Genomic DNA, 26,162 nt, shown 5'->3' with positions numbered 1-26,162 from the left:
TGTTTGGATGGCTATTTTACTCTCTTTCTAAACTGAGGTCTGCATTAACAATTTCTTTCCCTGATCATAGTGGAGTTGTGATGCCGATGTTACTGAGTTAGTAACCAAACGCCTACATTTAACATCACTTTCCCGATTAAATTGGGTGTTTTGATGTCGATGTTACTGAGTTAGTAACAACATCAATACAGTCAACCTTGCTTTCCCTGGTTATTTTGGTTTTGTGATGGCAATGCTACTGAAGAAGGAACAAAAGGCTTACTTTCAGGCAGGCTTCACGTGGTCATCGTAGAATTGTGAGGGTGATGTTACTGATTTTGAAAGTAAAGGCCTACCTACATTCAATGTTGCTTTCCCTGATCATATTAGTGCTGTGTTGTTGATGTTACTGAGCTAGTAATCAAAGATAGCAAGTATAATAAGAGGAGATAAAACATTAATTTGCTTATTCAAATCCATATTTAATGGCAAAAGCACAAAATATAATAAAATAAAGGGATAACAAAATTAAGTTTGAAAAAAACACTTCATGAATTCATGTCAGTTATTGAAAGCAACACTTTTTCCAGAGATCTATGGAGTACAGCTCAATGATTTTTTTCCCAATGGACGGGAAATAGTCAGTTTCAGAAATAAAACTATTGATTTGAATGCAGAATATTCCTTCAAAAAGAATCTAGATACCTTGACACATTGTTGTGTGGTATTCAATAAGATAACTCGGTTCACTATTCGCAAAGAAAAGCACTTTCGGTATGACCTCACTGTTGGAACAGTTGGTTTCTTCTCTTCTTTGCAACGCAGACTATTTCTGGAAGTGCGTCATATGTCTGAGGATGGCGCCTCCTGGTGTTGATGCTCAATTTTACCTGAAAAGAGCGGGGGGAGAGGACGGATTGAGAGAGAAAGGGAACTTTAGCAAGAAATTGCTAAGCAGATTATGGATAGGTGTGGAAGTCAGAGGGTAGTCGTCATGGGGGACTTTAACATTCCAAACATTGATTGGAACCTTTATAGGTCGAATAGTTCGGATGGGGCAGTTTTTGTGCAGTGTGTGCAGGAGGGGTTCCTGACACAATATGTGGATAAGCCGACAAGAGGTGGGGCCACATTGGATTTAGTAATGGGAAATGAGCCGGGCCAAGTGTTGGATTTGGTTGTGGGAGAGCACTTTGGAGATAGAGACCACAATTCGGTGTTTTTTGTTATTGCAATGGAGAGGGAGAGGGCCATACGGCAGGGCATAGTTTACAATTGGGGGAGAAGTAATTATGATGCAATCAGGCAGGAATTAGGAAGCATAGGATGGGAACAAAAATTGTCAGGCAAAGGCACTAATGATAAGTGGAACTTTTTCAAGGAACAAATACCGCATGTCCTTGATAGGTATGTCCCTGCCAGGCAGAGAGGAAATGGCCGAGTGAGGGAATCATGGTTCACAAAAGAGGTGGAATGTCTCGTCAAGAGGAAGAAGGAAGCGTATGTTAGGTTGAGAAAACAAGGTTCAGTTGGCTCGATGGAGGGTTACAAGTTAGCAAGAAATGAGCTGAAAAAGGGGCTTAGGAGAGCTCGGAGGGGGCATGAGAAGTCCTTCGCGGGTCGGATCCAGGAAAACCCCAAGGCTTTTTACTCTTATGTGAGGAATAAAAGAAAGACCAGTGTGAGGCTGGGGCCGGTCAAGGACGGCAGTGGGAATTTGTGCATGGAGTCAGAAGAGATAGGAGAGGTGATGAATGAATACTTTTCTTCGGTGTTCACCAAGGAGAGGGGCCATGGTTTTGAGGAAGAGATGGTGTCACAGGCTGATAGGCTGGAGGAAGTAGATGTTCGGAGGGAAGATGTACTAGCAATTTTGAATAAACTGAAAGTTGATAAGTCCCCTGGGCCTGATGAAATATATCCTAGGATTCTTTGGGAGGCAAGGGATGAGTTTGCAGAGCCTTTGGCATTGATCTTTGCGTCCTCACTGTCCACGGGGGTGGTGCCGGAGGACTGGAGAGTGGCGAATGTGGTTCCTCTGTTTAAGAAAGGGAATAGAAATGACCCTGGTAATTATAGGCCGGTTAGTCTTACTTCGGTGGTCAGTAAGTTGATGGAAAAGGTCCTTAGGGATAGGATTTACGACCATTTAGAAAGATGCAGCTCAATCCGGGTTAGTCAGCACGGATTTGTGAAGGGCAAGTCTTGCCTCACAAATTTGATTGCATTTTTTGAGGAGGTAACTAAGTGTGTTGATGAAGCTCGTGCAGTTGATGTCATATACATGGATTTTAGTAAGGCGTTTGATAAAGTCCCCCACGGTCGGCTTATGAAGAAAGTAAGGATGTGTGGGATAGGGGGAAGTTTCGCCGATTGGATAGGTAACTGGTTATCTAACTGAAGACAGAAGGTGGTGTTGGATGGAAAATTTTCGGACTGGAAACCGGTTACCAGCGGAGTGCCACAGGGATCAGTGCTTGGTCCTCTGCTGTTTGTAATTTGTATAAATGACTAGGAGGAGGGGGCTGAAGGGTGGATCAGTAAATTTGCTGATGACACCAAGATTGGTGGAGTAGTGAATGAGGTGGAGGGCTGTTGTAGGCTGCAAAGAGATATAGATAGGATGCAGAGCTGGGCTGAAAAATGGCAAATGGAGTTTAACCCTGACAAATGGGAGGTGATTCATTTTGGTAGGACAAATTTAAATGTGGATTACAGGGTCAAAGGTAGGGTTCTGAAGAATGTGGAGGAAGAGAGATCTTGGGGTTCACATCCATAGATCTCTGAAGGTTGCCACTCAAGTGGATAGAGCCGTGAAGAAGGCCTATAGTGTGTTGGCCTTCATTAACAGGGGGTTTAAGTTTAAGAGCCGTGGGGTTATGCTGCAACTGTACAGGACCTTGGTGAGACGACATTTGGAATATTGTGTGCAGTTCTGGTCACCTCACTACAAGAAGGATGTGGAGACACTGGAAAGAGTGCTACGGAGATTTACCAGGATGCTGCCTGGTTTGGAGTGTCGGTCTTATGAGGAAAGGTTGAGGGAACTTGGGCTTTTCTCTTTGGAGCGGAGGAGGTTAAGAGGAGACTTGATAGAGGTTTATAAGATGATGAGGGGGATAGCTAGAGTGAACGTTCAAAGACTATTTCCTCGGGTGAATGGAGTGGTAATTCGGGGGCATAACTATAGGGTTCATGGTGGGAGATATAGGAAGGATGTCCGAGGTAGGTTTTTTACTCAGAGAGTGGTTGGGGTTTGGAATGGATTGCCTGCAGTGATAGTGGTGTCAGAAACTTTAGGAACATTTAAGAAGCTATTGGATGGGCACATGGAGTACTTCGGGATGATAGGGAGGAAATAGCTTGATCTGGGTTTCAGACGAAGCTCGGCACAACATCGTGGGCCGGAGGGCCTGTTCTGTGCTGTACTGTTCTATGTTCTATGTTCAACAAGTTTCAATCTGATCCAAACAGGCATCGTATATAATTACAACCTGCACGGGGTAATTGTTAATTGGCAGCTGGAAATTAAAACCGGTAAAGAGGAATGCAAGCAAGCCTGATTGTTTCATACTGGGTGAAGGGGGTGGGGGGGGGAGGGGGGGCTGGGAGGGGGGAGAGATAAATGAGCTACTGGATTTCTAAAGAGCAGACTGTGTGTTAAATGGTGCTCAGACATGATACCCATGGCAGTAATATAAGGGGTGGATTTTTGTTGCTGTCAGAATGAAGGAGCATCCAGGACCATGATGTGTTGTCCAACTGGATGACGGGAGATTGGATCACCAGGGTCAGGAGGCTCAAAATGAGCACTGGAAGAATTTCCTGTTCGCGGTCTTAACAAGGAGATACCTCACTCTGAACAGGGGATCACCTACTTTCTGGATCCACTAATTGGTTGTGGAATATAATTTTGTATAATTAAAGCAGGATCTGACATTTAATGGCATTCTGTGCTGTGACCATATGTAATTAATTTCAACATCGCGTCAGTATATTCCACTGTGAGCACTTGGCTGCAGAAATAATCAATGGTTTATCTCACCGAGAGTGGAAACATTGGCACCACCAATCGTCAGCATTGAATGATCATCAGCAGTGCAATCGAGAAGCATGTGTCTGCGCTGGGAGTCAATGGATCCTGTCTCAACATCATCATCCAGACCTGGAAATGGACATAGGAGGAAATAATGATCTTCACTGGAGCGAGTTCCATTATTAATAATTAGAATGGACGGGCAAAATATTAGTCCACTCTGCAAATGCAGAGAGAGAATGTTGATCGATTGTGATCTTCACTTTCAAGTTTAGAGGACGGAAAATCGTTGTGCAATTCGCCTTGGTATTTTTATTTCATGTTTTATCCTTACTGGATCCCAATGAGTCGTGAAATCAGAGAATTTCAATAGAGCATAAGGAAGGCATTCGGCCCATCGAATCTGCGCCAACTCTCTGAAAGAGCATCTTACCCTCCCTCTCCCCGGAACCTGACATATTGACTATGGCTAATCCACCTAATCTCCACAATTTTGGACACTAAGAAAAAATAGAGGATGGCCAATCCAACTGCACTGCACATCTTTGGACTGCAGAAGGAAACCGGAGCACCTGGTAGAAAACCACGCAAACACGGGGAGAACGTGTAAACTCTACACAGACAAGCATCCGAGCCACAATTGAACCTGGTTCCCTGACACTGTGAGACAACAGTGCGAACAACTGAAGTTGGCAGAGCAAATGTCGAGCGACGTTAGCAGATTGATATTATCACTCAATCATTATGTCGAGCCCCAAGGTCAAAGAACAAAGAACAAAGAAGATTACAGTACAGGAAAAGGCCCTTCGGCCCTCCAAGCCTGCAACGACCATGCTGCCCGACTTAACTAAAACCCCCTACCATTCCGGGGACCATATGGCTCTATTCCCATCTCATTCATCTACTTCTCAAGACGCCCCTTAAATGTCACTACCGTATCCGCTTCCACTACCTCCCCCGGCAACGAGTTCCAGGCGCCCACCACTCTCTGTGTAAAACATCTGCCTCGTACATCTCTTTTAAACCTTGCCCCTCGCGCCTTAAACCTATGTGCCCTTGTACTTGACTCTTCCACCCTGGGAAAAAGCTTCTGACTATCCACTGTGTCCATACCTCTCATAATTTTATAGACTTCTATCAGGTCTCCCCTCAACCTCCGTCGCTCCAATAAGAACAAACCAAGTTTGTCCAACCTCTCCTCATAGCTAATGCCCTCCATGCCAGGCAACATCCTGGTAAATCTTTTCTGTACCCTCTCCAAAGCCACCACATCCCTCTGGTAGTGTGGCGACCAGAATTGAGCACTATATTCCAAGTGCGGCCTAACTCAGGTTCTATAAAGCTGTGACCTGACTTGCCAATTTTTTATCTCAACACCCCGGCCGATGAAGGCAAGCATGCCATATGCCTTCTTGACTACCTTCTCCACCTGCATTGCCAGTTTAAGTGGCCTGTGTACCTGTACACCCAGATCTCTTTGCCTATCAATACTCTTAAGGGTTCTGCCATTTACTGTGTATTTCCTATCTGTATTAGATCTTCCAAAATGCATTACTTCACATTGGGCATCGATGGGTTTCGAAGCACTACATGGCAAATACTGAAATTTGACTGCACTAATTTACTGGAATTAAAAGTAGAATGAGGATATTCTGTGATTTTCAGCCATAAAATAACGTGCTTCATTGCTGTCCCTTGAACGACAGAAATTTGCCACCTTTATTTGACTGCCATACATGTTACTCCAGATGCACAACAATGAGATCTACTCTTGAATGCCCTCTAAAAGGGCCAAGCATGGACAATTGCTGATGGACAATAACATTTGGTCAAGCCCAGTGATGATGAGGTCCAATTTATTTTTAATTGCACGCACATTTCACTTCCCAATTCATGGAACGACACACCACAACTTGCATGTGACATACCTGTTTACAACTGGGGACGATCTGTATGAAATTCATTCAGCGATCGTTCGTTATAAAATATTCTCCGTTATCTGGATCATTGCACTTTTTGATATTTCATTTTTTTAAATTTCAAATTGGGATTGGAAGCTCAACACCGAGAAAGTGAGAATCCACTCACCGTGAGCACTGCAGGGGTCCCCTTGAGGATTTTCTGAAGCAGGATCCGTGTCACTCAAACGGTTCCTGGTGTAATACACCACCTGATTCAGGGAATCAATGGAAGCAGGAACTGTTAAAAACAAAATAAAACGAATGACCATTGGTGAGATTGACGGTCCAGAAACACTATATTGGAACACAGCACAGAAACATTGTATATGTTTGAGTAGAAATCATAATAAATTCATGTGATAATCTCCCGGAGGGCAGATTTGCTTCCTGACACCATTTTTGGAAAACAGTCACCGTGCGAATTCATTTTGAAAAGCGGAAGACTCAGCACCACTGCATCAGGACAAATAAAGGTAAACAATACATTTCGCTGCTGATCTGGAACTGGCTGGGTTAAAGTACATCCCATTAGGAACGGCAGTTTATCATATATCAGAAAAGATAATATAACTTCAGATATAACCGCTTACGCCAAAATCCTTTGATTGACTTGATTTGTGCAGAATACTTCCCAGGCTTCAGGACGCACCATCTCTTGTACTTTCTGAGGTTTTGAATCGTCACTAGTGACCCGAGGCGCAATACTCGACGGTCTGTCAGCTAAACTGCGTCCGAGTCGGAAAATCAATATCAAATCATATCTGTTTTCCACCCTTCAGCCCTCCTGATGTCAAACTGGGTTGTATCATTGCACTCTTGTGATTTTACATCGGTTTTGATAATATTCTACGTGTAACCTAACTAATATTGGGTTGGAAGTTCTGCGTAACCGCTTTAATTCTAAATCCCATCCATCTGGTAACAATCACTTTTCATTTTGTTTGCTTATGATGGCGTCATTATTCTGCACCAATGTTTTTATTTACTTTTGTCATACCAAATCACTGTGTTTAACAATTCGATTAAATCTGTCTTCCACTATTATATTCGCAAACAATATATTCAAAGTAGGTCTGTTGAAATGCCTTTGGAAATTCTGAGCCAATTTTGCAAGTGTATGACATTGAATGTGTGCACTATGCATTGTTCACTGGCTCAGAAACCTCAGGGAGTCATTTGGCTGTGGAACGGGAAATACTAACAAACAGCATGTCGCTACTTACAAATAACTGTGTCATAAAACTCCCTTTGAGCAAAAATGAACAGTAGCAGTTTTCAGAACTTCCATTATTCTTCTTAGTCTGCACCCGGACACTGAGATATCACTACTGCATATGGGGAAATTTAACTGGGTTAAGACGAAAGTGCTGCTTGTCCAATGCATGGTGCATATCAAACTGAAAATACAAACCTGAACGATGAGTATAGATTGAATCTTCTCTACGCGAAATATTGTCAATCTCCTCATAAATTGTCTGGTACAAGCCGATCGGTGAACCCCAATGCCCACTGGAAGCTCCTGTTGGAGAGAAGGTGGAGCATTCATTTGCTGCATTGTGCCACCTTTTGTATTTGTGAATGAAATCACAAATGAAATGGTAACCAATGGACGAAGACATTCAGCTTGATTGCGCAGGTCCATAGCTGCATATGTGTTCCTGTGTGTCTGTGAGATGGAGAAAAGAGGAGGAGGGAGAGAGATTGAGAAATGGAGAGAGAGAGAGAGAAAGTGGATCAAAGCCACATAGAGACTGAAAAACGTGAAACATGGAACTAATGTTCCAAGTGAGTCAGCATGTGTGAGCGAGAGGGTATGTGTATTTTGGTGTTAGTGTTCCGAAGCGAAAGCAAATTAGACTGATTGAGATGGTGCATGTGCGAGAGAGTTATTACGTTACTGTTTGCGTGTGTATGAGTGTGAGTGCGAGTGTGTATGTTGCTGCTTAAGTTCGAGAAAGAGAGAGAGAGGAGAGACACAAAGAGGCAGACTGGAAGATAAGAGAGAGTGCGAGAGTGAGTGAGAGAGAGACAGAACTTATGCCTTCGTGCAAGTGAAATATTGTTTCAGTGCAATGTTATATTTGTTTGAGAGACAGATGAAGTGCGTTCATATTGGTGTGTTTGTGCTTGTGCGAGAGCGAGCAAGAGATAGAGAAAGATAGTGAAAGGAAGCGTCTCTGAGCGTGTGAAGTTAGTGTGTTCATGTGTGCGCATGAGGAAAAGTAGTATTTTTGCTGTTTCTGTGCAAGAGCGAGCAAGAGAGAAAGAAAAGTCTATGTGTCTGCGTGCAAGTGAGGCAGTGAATATGTCGGTGTGTATATGTATGTGTTTGTATGAGAGTGTGATTATACATATTGCTGTTTGTATCATTGTACGAGAGAGAGGGAATATCTGAATAGATGCATATATTTATGTAAAGCAAAGCAGAACTCACATAAGAAAAAAGTTGGATTTAATTCAATGTTAGTAAATGTATTGGTGACGGACGTGACAATTCTGGCAGACACTTTGATCTCCGCTGGCAGTGTCAGGTTGCAATAACAGTGTGTTATTGATGGTTGGTGACACATCAGAATGGGAACAGTTTTGTTCTGTACATGGAAGAGGAGGTCGTTGTTTGTTGGAATGTGACAGTAATCGTTATCTTATGAGGTGGAATAATCACTGACAAATGCAGGAAATCCTATAAAAGTGTTACTTCTCAGAATGGTGGATGGAACCCGATCAGGAAGTTTGAGGTTGAAATCAGTGCCGAAAACCTGCACCAGTGGAATGGATACTCATTGGATAAAGGAAGATTAATTGCCGAAAAATTAACTGAACACAGGAGCCGAACGGTTTAATGGAACGTCCTGCCTCAGAAAAGAAGGAAATCCATCTGGTGTCTCACCAGAGCAGACTAACTGTAACATTGGATTTGGATATTTAATAAACTCTACATTTTAATTGTCATATAATAAGACTGGACGATTAAGTTGATTAAAACCAACGAGGAAAACCTTATTCAGATTCTTAAAATTGTTTTCGAAAAAGGAGAAGTGACATTCTCTTGAATTGGCCAATCAGCTGACGACTGGCTTGGCAATGACTCAATATCAGAGCTCCAATGCTAATTCGGGGGAAAGATTTCCGCCTCACCTTTTCTTTTTGAGTTCTTTCGCAGGACCAACAGTAGTGCGATCAATGCACAGATTAACATGATCCCCAGGGTTATGCAGATTACGACTGGGACGTTTGTGGTTTTCGCTTCCTGTCCTGAATGAAAAGTTCGAGGATGATTTAACACTGCGACTCCCACTTATATTTTTTAATGTTTCCATAGTTCTGAAACCACACATGTAATCTTCAGAAATTATCAACAGCGAGAAAGTGTCAAGGAGACAGACGTCAGAAGCAAGAACACTGACGTTAATACGAATAGTATGTTTTGATTCTAAGTACCTGCAGGTGTGGACGAAGGTGTCTGCGGCAATTCTGGCCCAATGGAATAGATAACACAAAAAAATACATCAAATGTTATGAATTTCCTTGAAATAGAAACTATATTCTAAATTTACGAAGAGTTATATCCAGCTTTAAAATGACCTCGCACTCTTCCACGCACAGCGACGAAAATCATTTATTAAGCAGTAAACTTACCGGAGCAAATCACATTGGCAGCTTCTTTATGATTACAATCAGGTTGAGTTGAAGATGCGGAAGTACAGTCAGACAGAATGGATTCACTTCCGGTGCACTTCACCTCATCAAGCCAGACAGCAGTGTTACTCATGCCAAACATGGCCCCACCTGAGGCAAGAAGTGCCGGGCCACAATTCAGCTGTCTGCATACAACATTGGCATCGGCGATATCCCAGGAGTCATCACATACCATGCCCCAGGTATTATTGCACAGTACCTCCACTCTGCCGGAACACTTAGTGTTACCTCCAACCAGATGCAAACTTAGCCCAGAATCTGTCAACGAGATCAATCGTTAATGTATCCATATTAAAACTCAGGAGCACAATTCAACAATGTAAAAATAATAAAGAGCAGTAAACACCTGCTTGACCACTGCACTGCCTTGAACTGTAGCGTTCGACCTCTGTTGCTTTGGGTTCTGTTAAGAAGAGAATCATGCTGATTCAAATAGATATCAATGTTTGTGATGACACCTTAACACTGAAAAACATACTGTCTTACTTGAACAGACAACACCTGCGTCTTCCCAATGATGACAGTTGTGTTGGCCCCACGGGTCTGACAGACATTGCCAAATTGTCGATTCGTGTGAACCACATTCAATCTCATCGAGCCAAATCGGATCGGATCCTTCTCCGAATTGGTGAGCGCGATCGTCAATGGAAACTTGGACGCCGCACTGTAACTGTTTACAGATCACTTCTGCATCATGGCGATCCAGGTTCTCTGAGCAAACTGTTCCCCAGGCACCATTGTAAAACACTTCCACTCTCCCCTCGCAGCGATGATTGCCATTCACCAAGCGTAACTCTTTGTGCTCTGTCGATTACAAATTCAGTTTTTCATCATTTGTGTAGAAGGTTTGCCGAGATTATTTCAGAAAGTTAGCAGGAAGAGAGCTGCAAGCTAATTATATCATCAAGAACATTCGACAAGGGATTACTAAACAAACAATTGTATGATCTTCCTCCTTGGATGATTTGATAATGTTACCGGAGGGTCAGCCAGGGAAATGAAGTAAAAATGATGTGCGTGAATTAACTAATGGTATTCAACAAAGTTCCATATTTTGACTCAGTTCAGTGAATGCAAAATATGGGGATCGCGAGAACAACTGATTGACTATTGGCTGCAACACAAATAGTTATTTCGAATTACAGAATTTGGGATGAAGTGTTCACATGGATTGGTCCTGTCCTCACTGCTATTTGGCATTAATGTGAGCCAGATGGACCTTCAATCGGAAGTAAAATGTCAAGCTGTATCACAGACAGAAAATTGATATGCATATTAAATGCTAATGCAGGCTGCACAAAAATACAAGGAAACAAACATTTTAAAAATGGGTTTGTAGATGACAAATTAATTTTGTCCTGATCAGTCTCAGATCGGGAATTGCAGAATAAAGATTAAAGAGTTTTCATACTCCTTGGTAAATGACAGGTTAAATGTGCGATCAGAAAAAAAGCATCCACTTATACAGAATCATGCATCACGTAAATTTCCAGAGTCTATGTCTCTCTTCAATGTGGCATAATCATCTAAGAACAAAGTACGTAGGGGTGAAAATAAAGAACCAAAGAAATATAGATAGGGGGCCAATTAAATGGTATCTTGGCATGCAAACGAGGAGGGCCGAATTGGCAGTTTCTGTTCTATTTCTGCTCTCTCTCAATAATTCAGTGAAATATATTTTTTGCTGTAACTTTGCTCAGTTTTTTAGGATAATTAACAGATTGAGATCGCCATTACCTGAACACATGACCTTGACATCTTCTTTATGAGAGCAGTCATGTTTTCCCCATGAAGCTGAGGGACAATTCCAGAGAAAAGATTCGTTCCCGATGCAATCCAACTCATCCAACCAAATTGCCCCGATACCTGGTCCACATGAAGCAGGAAGTGGCAGTTGCAATGCATCACCACAACCCAACTGTTTACAAACCACTTGAGCATCCGCTGCATCCCAGGAATCATCACAGATGGAGCCCCATTTGTCATTGTAATAAATCTCAACTCGACCAGCGCAAGAACTTCCACCGTCCGAAAGTCTTAACTGCTTGTGTTCTGACAGCAAAGAAAATAGCGAAAAAACACTGTAGTCCTAATACATATCTCATCACTCAATTTCAAATATTGCATAATGTGCGCAGAACGAAAATCCTTTCTCCCCAACACTAACAGTTAAATTGATCAATGAGTTAGAACATCTTACTAGACATGACCAAAATGAAGACTGTAGAGAGTACAGATAATTATAATATTCCTGCACCTGACTTCAGCGATATTTTGACTTGCAGTTTAATATTTGGGGCTTTATGCTTTGTGCACAATTTCACCATCAGCTACAATTGTTCTTAATAAACATTCCAATTGAACTGTCTTTCTATGCCGTTTTGTTCTTTCCCTTGTCTCTGCACGTTTTGATCATGCGCATTTCACCAGTTCTCTCCATACTCGCTAATGCATATGAGTAAAATCAGAGATTTGCTCGAAATGATCAGAGGGTCTGACTGAATCTGTGCAGACAGATGACAGTAACCTTCACGAATAACTCAATGCATTTGCTGCTCGAAGGCTCATCAATGCTTTCATATAATATCGTCATGGAGAGGATATTTGCACATATGGGCGAATCTAGAAATGTGAGGATTTTGAAAAATTAATGGTACACTTATTTATGTAGATTTGAGGAGTTTTGTTTTTCTCTGACTGAGTGTCGTGAATCATTGAACTTTCTTCCTCTAAGGGTAAAGAAGCGTAAGCAAGCAGAGCAGGCTCGATGGCCCAGTGGCCACCTCCATCTCATAAATGTTAAATCCACATATTGGAATAATATCTGTGTATTCCGATGACTGGTGGGGGTGGGGGGTGGGGGGGGGGGGGATCGTAGAGGCAGTGAGAGGGCGAGAGATAGATAAATGGATAGATGGACCGGAGATATATTGATAGGTAGACAAATAGCCAGATAGCCAGACAGGCAGGTAGGCAGGCAGGTAGGTAGGTAGGCAGGCAGATAATAGATAGATAGATAGATAGATAGATAGATAGATAGATAGATAGATAGATAGACAGACAGACAGACAGACAGACAGACAGACAGACAGACAGACAGACAGACAGACAGAGAAACAGAGAGAGATTGATAAATGGATGGTTGGATGGATGGATGGATGGATGGATGGATGGATGGATGGATGGATGGATGGATGGATGGATGGATGGATGGATGGATTGATGGATGGATGGATGGATGAATGGACGGATAGACAGACAGACAGAGAGATTGATACATAGATAGAGAGGCACTCAGATGGACCGATAGATAGATAGACAGACAGATAGATAGACAGCAGATAGAACATAGAACATAGAACATAGAACATTACAGCACAGAACAGGCCCTTCGGCCCACGATGTTGTGCCGACCTTCATCTGAAACCAAGATCAAGCTATCCCACTCCCTACCATCCTGGTGTGCTCCATGTGCCTATCCAATAACCGCTTAAATGTTCCTAAAGTGTCTGACTCCACTATCACTGCAGGCAGTCCATTCCACAACTCAACCACTCTCTGCGTGAAGAACCTACCTCTGATATCCTTCCTATATCTCCCACCATGAACCCTATAGTTATGCCCCCTCGTAATAGCTCCATCCACCCGAGGAAATAGTCTTTGAACGTTCACTCGATCTATCCCCTTCATCATTTTATAAACCTCTATTAAGTCTCCCCTCAATCTCCTCCGCTCCAGAGAGAACAGCCCCAGCTCCCTCAACCTTTCCTCATAAGACCGACACTCCAAACCAGGCAGCATCCTGGTAAATCTCCTCTGCACTCTTTCCAGCGCTTCCACATCCTTCTTATAGATAGATAGATAGATAGATAGATAGATAGATAGACAGACAGACAGACAGACAGACAGACAGACAGACAGACAGACAGACAGACAGACAGACAGACAGACAGACAGACAGACCTACAGGCAGACAGACAGACAGACAGACAGATAGATAGATGGATAGATAGATAGATAGATAGATAGATAGATAGATAGATAGATAGATAGATAGATAGATAGATAGATAGATAGATAGATAGATAGATAGATAGATAGATAGATAGATAGATAGATAGACAGACAGACAGACAGACAGACAGACCGACAAATGAACAGACAGGCAAACAGTTTATAGCGATAATGCGGCAAGCACCATAGTACTGAATTGAAACAAATTTTGTTCAATGAAGTGTATCAATTTGCATATGTGAACACCTTGCACGCTCTTCCCCAGCCTCTTCCTGCTTTGCCTTCTCCAACAATGAAAAATAACTTTACATTGGCATTGTCCTGGTCAAGTGCATATAATCGTTCCATCTCACTTCCCCGTCAACAATGTCATCCAAAACATTAACAGTTTAGGTCACTTTGACCTTGCATCACATCTGTCTACCTGGCATTGCCCAGAACCATTAAGACAGAAATTTGGATTTCCTCCGTAAGGAGAATCTCTTCCCCATACTTAGGTGCACTATTCTTTTTTCCTCGCCATCTGATGAATATGTGTGTCACAGTGACAGTATTTCTTTTTTGGGTCAACCTGAATTAACTGTCTAACGCGACATAACAGTGTATTCGTTGCTAAAGGCGCCACGCAATTTTTCTTGCTGTTTGTTCTTCAGTTTGTTACGTCTCCTCTTAATCTGCAATCAACCGCCCCTGTTAAACGACGTGAATATTGAAAATTGCAAGCACCTCACTCTTCTTCCCACTAAACGCAAGACCAGCAATGTCTCCGTATGTTGCAGTGAGACAGAACTCCTTACTCACCTGAGCACAGAACCCCGACGCCGATGTTGTCACTGCGATGCGGGTTCATTGTGAATGTGCTGCAGTTCCAGAGATGTGATTCGTTTCCTTCACATTGGACATCATTCACCCAAACAGGCCCTTCACCCTCTCCATACTTTGAGTTGTTATAGGCCGCTACCGCTGCGCCACAGCCCAGCTGTCTACAGGTCACATTCGCGTCATTCATATCCCATTGGCTGTCCTGCACTCTGCCCCAGCTGTGGTTGTAGTAAATCTCCACTCGTCCATCACACCGACTTCCCCCATTCGACACTCGCAATGAGAAAATTGCATCTGCATGATTAAAAAAATCACTAATATATTTAAAGTTTAGCAAATGTAGCCATATTAAGACATCCGCCAACAGGGTAGAATTCTAAATGAAATATTGTATCTTTGTTGCGAAAGTGAATGATTTCACTCGAAGGTATCTCTTTAATCTGAAGTGGGAGGTTGAAAGCCAGAATTCCTTTTCCATGTTTGGATTAAGAGCATGAGTTAAAAGAGGGATACATTCCTTTGTGTGGTGTTTAATGAACATAAGATGAGTCTGGCAAGCAGGGCGTAAAAACAGGTTTGAACAAATGAATGTGCAGCTTTAGAGATTGTGCGTGATGGAAGGCGTGACCTGGGACATTGGAGCAGATTTTGCAGAGAAAGAAACTGCATTTGCAATGTGTTGCAGATGAACAAAGCCGGGACTGATATATCAATTGCTTTGTTATTTCTATTGGAGTGGGCTTGTACTAATGTAGCAGGGAATTGTGAAGCAGTAAGCAATACTGGGACAAAAACAGTGTGTGCAGAGAGCTGGCAAAAGGCAGATGGCACCGCAGGAAGAAGTATTGTGATATCACTTGGGGTCAGAGTAACCAGTGAGTTTAAGAAGGCCCACGTTGATTTATAGGAGAGTTATTTGAAATTACAGTGTGCTGAACAATTTTGGTAATGTGTAGACGAAGATGGCCACTTTGGTTCTGTGATGCTGATGAGGACGTTCCTCAAACACGCACAGGAGCACGTAAGCAACTCCAGAGGTTCCCCGAATGAATAAAGTAATTGTGAATAAGGCAGAGTAGAATGGACATGCACGCCGAGAGCCTGGGAAGATTGCTCAGGTGCTAAGCGGATATTTGAATATGTTTCTGGCAAGGAAGCAGATGCTGCTCAATATTGGTGCAACTGAGGGAGATGAAAGTTTTATTGAGTAGAAGTTTAAAAAGCAGACGCATCAGTTAGCTTGACTGATATTAAAGGTGAGAAGACAGTTGAACATATGAATTCATTCCAAGGCATCTGACCAAAGTAAGAGTGGAAATTGCAAGATATTGACCATAATTAGGGCGGCATGGTGACACAACGGTTAACACTTGGGTCACTGTCTATGTGGAGTTTGCGCGTCCTCCCCGAGTCTGCGTTGGTTTCCTCCGGGTGCTCCGGTTTCCTCTCACAGTCCAAAGATGTGCAGATTAAGTGGGGATGGGGCCTGGGTTGCGACTTGTGGTCGAAGCAGCCTCGATGGGCCACCTGGCCTCCTTCTTCACTGTAGGGATTCAATGAGTTTCTATTCTATATGTTATAAAATGATCCAGTCATTCTTACCTGCCTCTGACAGGAGATTTGAACATATTGTTCTGTTCCTCAAGAAATGATGCATATAAATGTTGTTCCCACAGATCACTCAGTTGAATATTGACAAATGCGAACGTGGTTATAAATGATAATTGGAAAGAGACAGTCAATTTGATAACTAAAATTTAAAGCAGCAATAACTCTAAAGGGGGCAATCATATCTTATTACTGAGCTCGAGTTGGTGACGACGGAACAGAGATTGCTGATGAAGACAATATAATTGATGTGGCGTTCCTGGACTCCCAAAATACATCTGATGATGTTTCACAAAGGATTATCGGCAAACCTACGTAATCAGAAGGACATTGGTTGTAATAATGTAAATTTGGCTGTTTGACTGGAAACACTTGGCAGAGTTGACCAACATCGCTTTCTAATTTAAAAATGAAACAAGGGATACTTTCCAAATGGATGAGGTCCAGCAGTTCTGCTTTTCATCAGAGATACGAATGATCCAGGCTTGGATGTAACGAAGAACAGATTCAAAGTGTGCGAATTACACAAAACGTTGTAGTTCTGTGAACAGTAGAGAGCACAACCCTCACAAGGACATAGATTGACTAGTGGAATGGATTCAAAAGGACAGCTAAAAATGGGCACAGGAGAACATCAATTGATTCTATTTTGTGGGAATTTAAGTAAGTCTTCATAATATAATGAGTTCAATGACCATTAGATGCCTTAACGGACAATGTTGTGACAGATGCACAGATTGAAGTTGAGCCACTATTGTTATATCAGAAACGCAGCAGGCAAGTTGAAAATAACTTACTCCCACAAGGAACAAAGGCACAATATCCAGAGAATGTGCATTCTTAATGTTGACCAAGGGATACTGTTGGCCTGATAGCCGGGATATCTGCCCTGCGTTTCCCAATATATTACAATAATTATTCTCCCTCGAGAAGTTGGATAGAGGTTTACTTTCTCTCTCTTCTGATATATACTGAAGTGAAACATTCCATTAGTGATGCACTGCAGTGTCAGACTTAAGATTTCTGTGACTATCCTGAATGTGGAACTTGAAGCAGAACTTATGACTTAAAAACGAAAGGCCAGGCAAGTGAAACAAGATGACTCACGACGAATGAGCAGAGGAAAAGAAAGAATAGCAGATCAATTCTAAAAGTGTATGATAACTTTTTACAGAACGTGCAGAAATCACTGAGGATGGAAGGGCAAGTTGTAAAATTACTTTATAAAACCAATGGTAACCTCGGCCTACACGAAAGGTCAGAGAATGCAGAGGTACGGAATTTGTGATAATCCTGTATAAAACATTAGTGAGCCATCAATTGGAGCAGCTCGGCCATTTCACGGCACCACACATCAGATGCAATCTGAGTATAATAGAAAAGGTGTATCAACAATTCGCAAGAAATGTTCCACAGATGAGTATTCACCGTTTCTTTAAAAGATTAGAGATGCTGGGACAGTTCTTCCTCAAGGACGGTGAGAAGGAGGTATGATGTATTGTCCAAAATACTGAGCCATTTGGATGCAGCAAATAGGCAAATTAAATCGGTGGCGTTGGGGGAGAGTACGAGAATTGCTGCGCGCAGAATTAAGGCGGTGACAATGTCCAGATGGCTGAAGGGAACGTTGTTTCACTTTTTCATTGCAGCGGGTGGATTGGACTGGAAAGCATTGTGTGGGAATCTGATGGATACAGATTAATCTTTCAGAAGACAATTTCTGGGGAAATTGCGGGATGTGAAATTGGTTGAGTTACTTTTGCAAAACACCAACAGGGGCACGGTGGACAGTGTACCCTCCCTTTGTGCGGGTTCCACAGACTGTGATTCTGCTTCTTTGAGTGTAATGATTGGGGAACTTACCCGAGCAGATGACACCGGCGTCATTCAAGTGTGAGCAGTTGAACTTTTCCCCGGATGAAAGAGGGCAATCCTCCAACCGGGACTCATTCCCGCGGCATCTGTAGTTTTCCTTCCAGATGGGACCTGTTCCATTCCCAAAATGAGCATTTCTCAGGATTGTCTCTACCGTTCCACACTGAAGATGCTGACAGACCACATTGGCGTCCTCTAAATCAAAGTAAACATCACAGAGCGTCCCCCAGTGTTCTCCATGCAGTACTTCCACCCGGCCGGAGCACCTGTCCTCTCCACCAACCAATCGGGGTCCATTGTTTCCTGTTTTAGGTAAAAACATAACGAAATGAGTTACCACAAATCTCATCATAAGAAATTGAATAAAAGGACAAAACGAAATGAGGTAAGGAGTCTTACGGATGGAATGACATATTCTCTAGCATTATGTTTACAAGACTCGCAGTGCAAACTTCCACAGGGATTTTTAAAAAAATGTAAATTGATCTCTATCCAAAGGGGCTTCAATATAAATGTGAGGAAGCGATTATCCAGTCATCCCAGTTTTGGTCTAAAAACACCAGTAGCCTTGCTGCCAACTTCCAGACAGAGTATATTTGCACAGAGTCCCGAAGTCGGTAATCTCGACAGTGCCGTTCAGGAAGCCACTCTCTTGGCCTGAAGCCTGTCGCCATATTTGGACCTATTGCATGTATTCATCCTCCCTACTTTTCCCTGCGAAAGTGATTCAACATGTCTCTCTTGAAGTGCTGCTCTCTGGAGCGAATATATTTGTAATTTGGTTCGTTAGGAAGCTCAACGATTTTGAAATAACAACTGTAAATGGTATTTACTCACACAGGCACAATTTGGTCAATCAAAGTTCCGGAATGCCCTCCCTAAAAATAAGAAGGTAATCAAATTCATGAAGCAGTGTTGGTTTAATTTACCTATCCCTGAAGTTCATAATATGACTACGGTTAGTGTGGCACAGTGGTTAGCACTGCTGCCTCACAGTGCCAGGGACCCTGGCTCAATTTGCGACTTGGGCCACTGTCCGTGCAGATTCCTCATTTTCTCCCCGTGTTTGCGTGTGTTTCCTCCTCGTACTCTGGTTTCTTTCCACAATCTGAATGACATGCCGATTAGGTGCATTGGCATCAGCGTAGACGAACAGGCGCCAGAGAATGGCGACTCGTGGATTTTCTCAGGAACTTAGTTGCAGTGTTAAGGCAAGCCGACTTGTGACTAATCAATCAACTTTAACGCCAGAATAGTGAGATGTTTAATAACCAATTTTCTATCGGAATGTGCAAGAGAAGCCGACTTTTGTTGCAGATTAGAAATTAATTTGCAACGCAACTGTATTTATGCAGGAAAAGTTGAATCTTATACAATTATCATTTCTAAGTACATCGGGATGTTTTGTAACGTCCGTCCAAAGATATAATTGAACCGTAACCATGAGTTTACATTTGGCCAACTTAGAGAGAAGAACAGATATTTTACTTCCTTCAGTTTTCCAATGATTAAGGGGTCCGTGGATTATCTGCCATTCAATGTGGTTTACATACCAGAACATGCCACAGCGACATCGTTCCCGTGGCTGCACTCGTGGTGATTTACTGGAGACAGAGGACAGTCATTCAGGTTTGTCTCGTTTCCTTTGCACTCGAAGCTGTGGCTCCGTCTACGTCCAGTGCCCTCTCCAAAATATGTGTGTGCTGGCGTCGGCAGCGCGACACCGCAGTGCAGATGTGCGCAGACCACTTGAGCGTCATTCCAATCCCAGTGAAGATCACAAACTCTTTCCCAGGTTGCACCCTTATTAATCTCCAGTATCCCCAAGCATTTGGAAAATCCGGATTGTAATCTGGGAATTATGTGATCTGAGCAACAATAAATTAATATAACACCAGTTATTTTCAAATTAATACAGCCCTGATTAATTATAACATGCTCGGCGTCTTCCTGAAAATGCATGGGCGATCAGACCGCGGAAAGGCGCAATTCTAATATGTTCTTACCGGAACACATGACCTTCACATCTTCATCATGTCCACAGTCGTGTTGTCCCCAGGGATTTGCGGAACAGTTCCATAGAAATGGTTCCTCACCAGAGCACTGCACATCATCCAACCAAATTGGCCCCGATCCTGCTCCAGAAGAAATGAGCCCTTCATCCAAGGAATTGCCGCAACCGAGTTGTCTACATACGACTGCTGCGTCACTGTCTTCCCAATCATCGTTACACACTGAGCCCCACTCTCCACGATATAAAACCTCCACTCGTCCAGCACATCTGCTTCCACCATCGGACAGTCGTAACTGCAAATTTTCTGTTAAGCAACACAGAAGATTCATGTTTCTTACATATTAAACTCTTGAGTCAATCTAATACATTGTAAATTCACGAGCCAAAATTCGACATACCCTTTTTCACAACCGCAAATGGTTATTGAAGCTGCACCTCAGTAAATTTGTCTGCACTTGCATATCGCTCAGAAATGGACAGCAGAGAATGAATATATTGGGCTAAAGTGGTTCGGCGTGTGTTTTTGTAAAACACAAGCATTTTTCACACCACTACATCTAACATAAGAACATAAGAAATAGGAGCAGGAATAGGTCTTCTAGCCCCTCGAGCCTGCCCCGCCATTCAATAAGATCATGGCTGATCTGAAGTGGATTAGTTCCACTTACCCGCCTGACCCCTATAACCCCTAATTCCCTTACCGATCAGGAATCCATCTATCCGTGATTTAAACATATTCAACGAGGTAGCCTCCACCACTTCAGTGAGCAGAGAATTCCAGAGATTCACCACCCTCTGAGAGAAGAAGTTCCTCCTCAACTCTGTCCTAAACTGACCCCCCTTTATTTTGAGGCTCTGCCCGCTAGTTCTAGCTTCCTTTCTATGTGGAAAAAACTCTCTCCACCTCTACCCTATCCAGCCCCTTCATTATCTTATAGATCTCTATAAGATCCCCCCTCAGCCTTCTAAATTCCAACGAGTACAAACCCAATCTGCTCAATCTCTCCTCATAATCAACACCCCTCATCTCTGGTATCAACCTGGTGAACCTTCTCTGCACTCCCTCCAAGGCCCATATATCCTTCCGCAAATAAGGGGACAAATACTGCACACAGTATACCAGCTGCGGCCTCACCAATGCCCTGTACAGATGCAGCAAGACATCTCTGCTTTTATATTCTATCCCCCTTGCGATATAGGCCAACATCCCATTTTCCTTCTTAATCACCTGTTGCACCTGCAGACTGGGTTTTTGCGTCTCATGCACAAGGACCCCCAGGTCCCTTTGCACAGTAGCATGTTGTATTTTTTTTCCATTTCTATAATAATCCAGTTTGCTATTATTTCCTCCAAAGTGAATAACCTCGCATTTGTCAACGTTATACTCCATCTGCCACATCCTCGCCCACTCACTCAGCCTGTCCAAATCTCTCTGCAGACCTTCTACACCCTCCACACGATTCACTTTTCCACTTATCTTTGTGTCGTCTGCAAACTTTGTTAGCCTACACTCAGTCCCCTCCTCCAGATCGTCTATATAAATGGTAAATAGTTGAGGCCCGAGTACCGATCGCTGCAGCACACCACTAGTTACCATCTGCCAACCAGAAAACCACCCATTTATTCCGACTCTCTGCTTCCTGTCGGATAGCCAATCCCCAATCCACGCTAACACCCTACCCCCAACTCCGTGTGACCCAATCTTCTTCAGCAACCTTTTGTGAGGCACCTTATCAAACGCCTTTTGGAAATTCAAAAACACCGCATCCACCGGTTCCCCTCCGTCAACCGCACTGGTCACAACTTCATAAAAATCCAGCAAGTTCATCAAGCACGACTTTCCCCTCATGAATCCATGCTGCGTCTGCTTAATCGAACCATTCTTATCCAGATGGCCTGCTACTTCTTCTTTAATGATGGATCCCAGCATTTTCCCAACTACAGACGTTAAGCTAACCGGCCTGTAGTTACCCGCCTTTTGTCTATTTCCTTTTTTTAAACAGTGGCGTAACATTAGCCGTTTTCCAATCGTCCGGCACTACCCCAGAATCCAGCGAAATTTGATAAATAACCCCTTCCGCATCCGCTATTACCTCTGACATTACTTTCAGTACCCTGGGATGCATTCCATCCGGGCCCGGGGACTTGTCCACCTTCAGTCCCGTTAGTCTACCAAGCACTGCCTTCCTGGTAACATTAATTGCATGGAGTTCCTCTCCTCCTACCGACCCTCTATCGTTAATATTCGGTAAACTATTTGTGTCTTCCACCTTGAAGATCGACACAAAAAACTTATTTGAAGTTTCAGTCATTTCCACATTTCCCACTGTTAAATCCCCCCTCTCGTCCTCCAAGGGTCCAACATTCACTCTTGCCACTCTATTCCTTTTTATATAATTGTGAAAGCTTTTACTATCATTTTTTATAGTTAGATCTAGCCTAGCTTCATAATCTATCTTTCCTTTCTTTATCGCTTTCTTAGTCGTTCTTAGTTGTTTCTTAAATTTTTTCCAATCTTTCAATTCTCCACTATTTTTGGCCACTCTGTACGCATCGGTCTTAAATTTAATACTCTCCTTAATTTCCTTCGTGATCCACGGCTGGTTCTCCCTTTTCATACAGTCCTTCTTTATCACCGGAATATATTGCTGCTGAGTGCTGAAAAGTATCTCCTTAAAAATCCTCCACTGTTCCTCAGCTGTCCTACCTACCAGTCTGCTCTCCCAGTCCACCTTGGCCAATTAAGCCCTCATCCTATCGTACTTCCCTCTGTTCAAACATAGGACACTGGTATGGGACACTACATTCTCCTCTTCCATTTGTATCAGAAATTCGACCATATTGTGATCACTTGACCCAAGAGGGTCCTTCACAAGTACATCCTTAATTCTACCTACCTCGTTACACATTACCAGATCTAAGATAACTCGTTCCCTCGTCGGTTCTGTAACATAGTCTTCAAGGTAACTATACCGACAGCATTCGAAGAACTCTTCCTCCATCCCCACCCCTTCCAACTTGAGTCAGCCAATCAATATGCAGGTTATTGCCATTCCGTTTTTGCAGGCATCCATTATTTCCTTGTTTATAGCCCTCCCCACCTCAACATTATTATTTGGGAGCCTATAGACCACGCCTATTACTGTCTTTCTCCCCCGACTATTCATTATCTCTACCCATAACGATTCCACGTTTTGTTCCTTAGAGCCTATGTCATCCCTCACTACTAACCTGATATATTTTATTAACAGAGCTACCCCACCACCTTTTCCTTCCTGTCTATTCTTCTTACATGCCTGATACCCCTGGATATTCATCTCCCAGTCCTGGTCTCCCTGCAACCACGTTTCTGTAATGGCCACTAGATCAAACCCATTTGTGCTGATTTGCACCATCAACTCATTAACTTTGTTCCGAATGCTTCGTGCATTCAGGCAAAGTGTCTTTATTCCAGCTTTTATCTGGACCCGATTTGGTGAAACGCTATCAACCTCTCCCTCACCCTCTACTCCTTTAACTACTTGAATGCCTTCATTCACTTGCACTCGCTCCCTCTCCTCTACCATTGATTTCGTAATCCCTTTACCTCTGCACCCTCCCCCCGATAAATTAGTTTAAAGCCCTATCTACAGCCCTAGTGATACGATTCGCTCGGACTCTGGTCCCAGCACGGTTCAAACGGAGACCATCCCATCTATACAGGTACCATCTGCCCAAATACTGGTGGCAATGCCCCATGAATTCGAGCTCATTCCTCCCACACCAATAATTGAGCCACGCATTCGTCTCCTTAATCCTATTAACCCTGCACTAATTCGCACGTGGCTCAGGTAGCAATCCAGAGATTACCACCTTGTTGGTTCTGCTTTTTAATTTGTTCCCTAGCTCTTCGTACTCTCTCTGCAGATCCTTAGTTCCTGTTTTGTCTATGTCATTGGCACCTATATGGACCACGACAACAGGATTTTCACCCTCCCACTCCAAGTTCCTCTGCAGCCCAGATGGTCCATCCTGGACCTAAGCACCAGGCAGGCAACACAACCTACGGTATTCCTTATCCTGGTCACAGAGAAGAGTGTCTATGCCCTTAACTACACTATCCCCAATTACTACTACATTTCTCTTTGACTTCTCTGTTGCAGCAGCACCCTGCATCCTGGTACTGCCGAGAGTCTGCTCGTCCTGCATTTCCTGCATTTCGATCTACTGCATTCAGTCGTCCAAAAAACTCTCACTTCATCAATTTCTGCTGTTACATACAATCATATCATCCAGTGCAGAAGAAGGCCATCCGCCCATCGAGTTTGGACCGACAACATTAGAGCCCAGGCCCTATGACGGTAAACCATGTTACTTAACTTGCTAATTGCCCTGACACTAAGGGGTAATTTATCATGCCAAATCCACCAACCCGCACATGTTTGAGTGTGGAAGGAAACTAGAGCAACCGGAGGTAACCCAGACAGACACGGGGAGAATGTGCAAACTCCACGCGGAGTCACCCAAGGCCAGAATTGATCCCGGGTCCTGGCGCTGTGGGGCAGCAGTGCTAATTCAAAAAAACTTCCCTCAAAAAGTCGATGTTATAGCATGCTCCATATTGAAATATTTGTGGGGTAAATGATATTCTTCAAATATTCCTATTGATTTTCTGAATATTCAGCTTGTATTCATGACCTCTGGATTTAATTCACTGCATGAGTGGAAATGCGTTTTTTTCTAAGGCGTATTTTCAAGTCCAAACTATCAAACCTCGCTGGGAAACCCACCTTCTCCACATTATCTTCACAATGGGCATACAGTCATATCAACAACGTGATCAAACATTAGTCGTGGTGCCAGGGCTCCACGTGTTCTTATAATTACCTCACTCCTCAACCAAACAATTCAACTCCAGCAAAGGAACGTGCAAACATTTTAGAAGTAGTACCATCGTAAGAGAAACATGTCAATCATACACACTGACAAAAGTCAATAGGGTTGAACACCTTGTTCTCAGTTTTACAAACTATGGAATTCTAGACTTTGTAATGAATGATTGAGTTTATAGAACCCCGGGTACATAACACTCACAGTTTTAAATATATTTTCAGAGAAGGGACGTAGAATCTCCTGTCAGGCTCGTATAGATTTATTACCTGCTGAACTGAAAACTTCCATAAGCAGCAAAATATAAATTCATTATTTTAGACAGCAATAATTTTGCCCAGTCCAGTACAAAACTACATCATTCAGTTGAAGTTTTCTTGATAAAGCTGTAGGTTAGTGGTGCACTGTTCAACAGAACTTCTCGGCCATCGGGAGATGTTAATTTGTTGACCAGGTGTCACTATGCCGTGTTAGTTTTATGGGAATTAGGCGGAAGAGAGGAAAATATTTGATTAATCAGCCGAATTGTTGACGTGGTATTGGAGATTGTCAGGCATAGGATTTCTCTACATTAACTAACCTGCAGAGTTTATCTTGCTTTACTACCCACAAGCAATTTTCTTTGGCGCCATTGGGGAACGAGTAGCAGACAGTTAGCCTATTCAGGCTGCAAGTTACCCTGTCAATGCAACTATCAGAGAGGCACTGATGTTGCACTATTAATTAAGGGGTCAAACCCTGCAATAAGGAGCGGTGATATCTTGGAAGTGCCTTCTAAAGTAGCTTTGTGGGTAAAATGTCGGAATGATAAGGGGCAGCCAAATTACTGCGAGTGCATTATGGACCCCCAAAGAGTCAGCGGGAAATAGAGGAGCAAATATGTAGACTGTTCACAGTGGTGCGTGAGCATAAGAATCGAATAATTATACTGGTGTATTTCAACTTTTCCAACATAAATTGGGATAGTCATTTTGCTAAGGGTAGAAGGGGCGGATTTCTTGAAATGTATCAAGGGGAGTTATTTGATTCAGTATGTAGAAGGCCCACGATGGAATGGCGCAGTGCTGGATCTCATTCTGGGGAAGGAAGGCAGACAATTGTTCAATGTAGCAGTGAGGGAGCATTTTAGCGACACCGAGCCCAAAACTGCATGGTTCAAAATTGTTATGGACAAGGAGAAAGATGGCCTGCAAAAAACAGCATTGGATTGGGGGAGGTATATTTCATTAAAATAAGGCAGGAACTAGCCAAAGTTGGTTGGGAACAGCTGCATTTGGGGGTAAGC

The 26,162-nt window shown here is 43.0% G+C and overlaps 1 protein-coding gene across 1 annotated transcript in view; it reads right to left on the bottom strand.

The window, feature by feature from the left end:
* Positions 1–443: 443 nt before the first annotated feature.
* The window catches only part of LOC144510021 (scavenger receptor cysteine-rich type 1 protein M130-like), a 34,754-nt gene continuing 9,035 nt past the window's right edge, over positions 444–26,162 (bottom strand). Inside the window, exons 3-15 of the mRNA XM_078239216.1 lie at positions 20,001–20,312; positions 19,548–19,862; positions 17,983–18,297; positions 14,491–14,805; positions 10,162–10,479; positions 10,022–10,078; positions 9,616–9,933; positions 9,418–9,450; positions 9,115–9,231; positions 7,388–7,495; positions 6,104–6,214; positions 4,025–4,144; positions 444–869 (exon numbers count right to left, since the gene is read on the bottom strand). Coding sequence (XP_078095342.1) covers positions 823–869; positions 4,025–4,144; positions 6,104–6,214; positions 7,388–7,495; positions 9,115–9,231; positions 9,418–9,450; positions 9,616–9,933; positions 10,022–10,078; positions 10,162–10,479; positions 14,491–14,805; positions 17,983–18,297; positions 19,548–19,862; positions 20,001–20,312 — 2,486 coding nt within the window. The 3' untranslated portion in view covers positions 444–822. The remainder of the gene's footprint in view (positions 870–4,024; positions 4,145–6,103; positions 6,215–7,387; positions 7,496–9,114; positions 9,232–9,417; positions 9,451–9,615; positions 9,934–10,021; positions 10,079–10,161; positions 10,480–14,490; positions 14,806–17,982; positions 18,298–19,547; positions 19,863–20,000; positions 20,313–26,162) is intronic.

This window comes from Mustelus asterias, chromosome 22 (assembly GCF_964213995.1).
Source record: "Mustelus asterias chromosome 22, sMusAst1.hap1.1, whole genome shotgun sequence".
Classification (NCBI taxonomy): domain Eukaryota; kingdom Metazoa; phylum Chordata; class Chondrichthyes; order Carcharhiniformes; family Triakidae; genus Mustelus; species Mustelus asterias.
The sequence above is the reverse complement of the archived record's forward strand: the minus strand, read 5'-3'. Positions and strand labels throughout refer to the sequence as shown.